Raw genomic sequence first — 5,528 nt, 5'->3', positions numbered from 1 at the left:
CTGTGCTCCAGGCAGGCTTGCTGGTTTTTTTTTTTGTACTAGTTTTCAACGTCTTCTTGCAGCTGTTTCCCTTTGGGCATTGAAGAACACAGCAGCCACGGGAAGGCCAAGTTCATTTTCTTCTGCAAATTTTCTGGTGTTAAAAAGATCCCTTGGAGGAGGGATAGTGATCCCTGTCTGCCTGCGCTTCTGCTTGAATAGGAGGAACACAAACCTGTGAATCCCTATGTTTGGCCTTGGCATTTCATAGTTCACCACCTCCCTTCCTGTTTGAAAGAAAACTGAATTTAATAATTTAATTTATATTTTAATACTCTTCTTCATGAATGAGCTAAAACAGCTCAATATATAAAATATTTAATTTAAATAAAAGGTGAACGACAAAATTACCAAAAGTAGCGTTTGTTGTGCCCGGGATATCTGTCACTATCCTGAAAGATGTATAGAGTTACAAAATAGTCGAAAGAAAGCAAGAAATATTAGTTTGGTTTACTAAAACAAAAAATCAGAAATATATATAAAATCTTTCAGTAATTTATGCATACATGATACACCGGCGGCCCCATGCAACATATTATGTTTGTTGCCAGAACAAGAAACATATATAGTTTGTGGTTACTGTTGATTAATTGGTTGGCCTTGTTTTTGCTTTTTAAGGTTCTTTTTCTTTTCATTAAAAAAAACCACCGGTGGGAGATGTTTTCTAGGTTAATAATACCAGTGTAAGTGCTCCCGCAGGTATGGATCACTAGGACCAGGAACATCTGGGTCTGTCATGATCTGCAATATGAAACAAAGATTCAATCATGGAAGAAGATGTTATAGAGATAAAGGAAAAAAGATGGGGTGTATATATATATATATACCAGTGTGAAAAATGATCTCATATCACCACCATGGACATCAACCTTAGGTTTCATGGTTACTGCAGAAGGAAAAAGCTCATGACCATTATATACTTGCTTGTTGCAGTTGTAAGTCACAGTCATTTTCACAGTTGGAGAGAAAGATTCTACAACATCTCCGATCACTCTCCCAACGACAAGAGGATCTGACATCTTTGCCATGAAAGAAAAGGGAGAGAGTGGTGAGATGCAATAATAAACTAGAGAGCTTTTCTTTTAAAACTTTCTTGTGGGGCTTTCGTATGGTAACCTCGTATTTATAATGTTGAGAACCGATCCTCAAGCTACGTACCAATAGAATATAAAACTAAATAATAAATTCATCTATTCCTATCCGTTTTAAGCTTTTAAGACAAGTGGTAATTTAATATGGAGACATGCTATACATCATTCTCTCAACCATGTTTCAACCATTTCTTTTTGCAAATCTAATGGATCAATCATTGAATTTGTGGACTCATATGAGTTCCACAAAAATTCAATAGTAGATTCACTCATTCACTATACGGAGATGGTTAAAAAATGGTTGAGAGAATGATTTTTATAATTTCTCTTTAAGAGATTTTTATCATTTCTCTTTAATATGCATGGTATCAAAATTAAATGTTATGAGTTCGAATCATGACCTCACAATTCAATCTTTATTTTCAATTAAATATTCTACATGCTGGACGTAACCTATTATTAAAAGACAGTTTGAGCCCACACGTACATACGTCTATAAGATATTATAACAGATCTCCTGAGTTCGAGATCTCTTATTCACCTTTCATTTTAATTAAATATTCAACACATTGAGCCTTCCCTTAGCTATCAAGGGTAGGCCTTTTTTTTCTTTTTCTTTAATTTTTTCTTTTTTCTTTCGGAGTGTGGAAGTGTAAGGTTGCAAACACCATAGTGTTTGAATATATATATATATATATATATATATAAATTAAGGTTATGTATCACTCAAAGATTTTAGCATAATTGGCTAATAACAATTAAGATTATACAAATTAAGGGGAAACCTAAAATATGAATGAGTTACTTAAAAAGCACTCACTAAAAGCATTACCAAACCAGCCTTAAGTCTTTAGTCTGAAATTTGTTTAGAAAAAGAATCAGTTTTCTTTTTCTTACTTTATTAATAATAATGATCCTTGTTAAAAAAAAATTCCAATGCTGTTACGACCTAAACTTCTAGTTTCGTCACTCGAGAATAACTAGTTAATTCAATTAGTTACAATGTGAAAGAAAAACACATTATATTAAGGAAAAAAAGAAAAGAAAAAACTCAATCTAATGAAGCAAAGCTATCTCAGCAGAAGTTCATTGACAGATGTCAAGTCATCACATCAGGGGCAAGAGTTTAAGATTGAAATAATTCAAAATGTACCAATTGAAGGCAAATATATACATTAATTGGACTGAAAATGATATATATATATATATCCGAAAAGAAATTAAAATTAAATCTAGTGCATGCGCATGCACTCCATCTTCAAGAGGTTTTGACCTAAAACTTAGAGCATGGGATCCATTCTATCATTCTATGGCACATGATCATGTCTCATCGATCTAGTCATCTATATATGTGTACAGGGAAATAAATATATATAATTAGTTATAAATAAAATCCGATTAAGCTCATAAAAAAAAAAACCATTGTTTTAATCATTAATAATACGTCAACAGAAACATTCAACTGATCAATATACACACACACACACATATATATATATATATATATATATATATATATTTAAAAAAAAAAAAGAAAAAAAAAAAGGAAAAGAAAACCTCGAGAATACGGATTCTTTCAGTAACTTTTATTAGTTGTAATAACAGTCCCCTGGCCTGCGTCATTCTGCAGAGCATGCATTACAAGTTGTCATTACACGGTTAATAACCTTTGCAAAAAGAGAGAAATTTAGGGTCAGTTTTGAAAAACAAAAGAACAAAGAAAAGATGGATTTGATGTGTACAGTTGATTGAGTTACTGCACCTCTCTCTCTCTTACTCTCTCTCTAGGTACATTATGTGTCGAAATTATATATGGCTAAACTACAAAGAGTGACTTCTTCGAATCTGAGGGAAAAAGGTAAACAAAAAGTGACTTGAAAAAGGAGAGTTCAACTCAAAGGAGGTTCTCCCTCTCCCCCCCTCTCTCTCTCTCTTGCATGTGATGCCTATGTGCTGTTCCCATAGCTGGAAAAAGGATGAACTTTCATATGGGGTTCTCATTTTCTGGGCTTTTTTTCAATTAAAGAACAGATACAAGCTAAAAGAAGTGGCAATCCCTTTAGTATTTAAGGTAAAAAAGGGATAAATTCCTGAGATGGGTGTTGCTAGAACCTACCTATATCTGATGAATTGTTACTATTTTTATAGATACCATAAGAAAGAAAGGAACTCCACCACCAAAAATGCCACAAGCACACACTGCTAGTGGTGTCAGTTTGGTCGTCATTTCTATTCTTCAATTGGAATTGGGAGAGAGTGGGTTTCTATATTTGAATGAGGGCCATATTCGGCTCTGGATAGTATGTGATAATCTAAACTAAGACTCAATTATTATTATTTTCCGTCTTAAGCATCTCTTTTTCCTGCTGTTCAGGCATTAATATTTCACTTTTCCAGTTTTTCTGCCACAAAACTTCATATATTTAAAGGCAGTCCATTGATCTTTTATGCCCCCACCTCGCATAAGTGCATTTCGTTTGTATACACAATATAATTTAATTTACCAACTAAATTAACTAACATCTTTATATATTTTATATTAGGAAAATGTCCCTATATATAGCCCCTTTAGCTTTGGTCTAGCTTGTGCAGATTTGAGTTTTGATCATGTGACAAATAGGTTATTCTATCAATTGTATGACCAACTAAATCATGTAACATGTACCAAAAGCCATGTCATCATGTCATGTAAGCCAGTAACTAAAGAAAAAAAAAAGAAGACAAATGGAATGGTGGCTCTAACCTCCACTCCCGCAATAGGGGTGGAGGGCTGAGGCAGAGCCACCCTCTGCCGGGGGTTGGCCACGTGAGCCACACCATCGCCTCCCTTGAATGGAACTCCTACCTATATATATTGAGTGTAGTCCTAAATTAACATAGGAGGTATGCATATTGTAACACCCCCGACCTGCTAAGACTATATTTTGTTAACTAATGCCTCATAGGCGCAAAGGAACATTAGCCAGGAGACCTAGAGCATTAATGAGAACTAAATGATAGTTTAAAATAGGAAAAATTTCACAAAATCCCTTTTGAATTTTCACTCGTTTTGATACTACTCCCTTAAAGTTTAAAAACTTTCAATTAAGGGTATCAAACTTTCAATTTCTTTTAATTACCCAATTCTGTTAGGATTTTCTATTAAATCTTGTCAAAATTTTCAAAATATCCAATTTTTTATATATAAAATAAAAAATATTGCAAAAATGTTACAAAAATATTGAAAATATGTTTTTTTTTTTTTAAAAAAAATATATATAAAAAAGTAAATGCTTGAATTTTTACAGTTTTTTATTTTAAAAAACAGAGGTATATTTTGGAAATTTTGAGAATATTTAACAAAAAATCCTAATGGAATTGGGTAATTAAAAGAAATTGAAAATCCGATACCCTTAATTGAGAGCTTAATTTTTGGAAGGTAATTTTAAAATGCGTGTAAGTTCAGACAGTTTTTTTGAAGTTTCTCCTTTAAAATATTAAATGCGAAAACATAAAGTTAACATGAAAATCTAATTAGGTCATTACAAATTAAACAAACTTAATCTCATAAATGTAATTTTTTTTTTTTTGAAAGAAGTCGAGCAACATAAAATATATGAAAAACCACTCAAGTATAGCGCTTCATAGAGATAATATCAGAAATACATTGCGAACAGTCCTCTATAAGAACAAATTCCTCATTGATGGCTAGCTAATGCGTGCTCCTTTTGGAAGCCCATGGGCAACGCTATTCAGAGCTCGCTTGACATGCTTTACCTTCCATTGAAATAAAGAATTCAAAACTCCTCTAGCCTCATCAATTAGATGTCCATACCGACTCCAATTTCTCCCCGCTTTGGTCAACACCTGCACCACTTGGATGGCATCACCCTCGAGAATCACCCTAGAAAATTCCAATTCTCTACCAAAGTTGACAGCTCGTAAAGTTGCCATAGGTTCTGCTATATCAGGTTCGATAGTGTGATCCTTTGGTGCTGACAAGATTGCCAAAACCTCACCCATATTGTATCTGATCGATCACAACAACACCAATACCTATCTTTCTTCTACTTTTGTCCAGAGCTACATCCCAATTGATTTTCACAAAGCCATCCAAGTTGACTTGCCATCGTGTAGCCCTAGTAGTGTCTACTACTGTTTCTATGTATGGCCTTGAATTGGCATTACGGAACAAAGTAAAAATTAGAGTACTGCCTCAAGGAACAACTAAAAATTTAACTTAAAGGAAATAAGATATAACATGCATAAATGACCCCCTAAGCCTACGCATTAATTCTCGCCACCTATCCCGTTTCCTTCATAACACTGAAAGGGAAAAATGAGCACAAATAAAACTTCTAACTAATTAAAAATGATTGGGTCTAAATCATTTGAAAAACAAATGCTCGATCATTAAGG

At 33.4% G+C, this 5,528-nt stretch overlaps 1 protein-coding gene across 1 annotated transcript; it reads right to left on the bottom strand.

Annotated features, from left to right (window-relative positions):
- On the bottom strand, positions 1–1,105 carry LOC132164368 (CEN-like protein 2). Its single transcript, XM_059574871.1, has 4 exons — positions 867–1,105; positions 719–780; positions 391–431; positions 1–266 (listed from the first exon to the last, which is right to left on the bottom strand). The coding sequence occupies exons 1-4, from the start codon at positions 1,065–1,067 to the stop codon at positions 46–48; spliced, it is 525 nt and encodes a 174-aa protein (XP_059430854.1). The 5' UTR covers positions 1,068–1,105; the 3' UTR covers positions 1–45.
- Positions 1,106–5,528: the final 4,423 nt, after the last annotated feature.

This window comes from Corylus avellana, chromosome ca10 (genome assembly GCF_901000735.1).
Source record: "Corylus avellana chromosome ca10, CavTom2PMs-1.0".
Classification (NCBI taxonomy): Eukaryota; Viridiplantae; Streptophyta; class Magnoliopsida; order Fagales; family Betulaceae; genus Corylus; species Corylus avellana.
The sequence above is the reverse complement of the archived record's forward strand: the minus strand, read 5'-3'. Positions and strand labels throughout refer to the sequence as shown.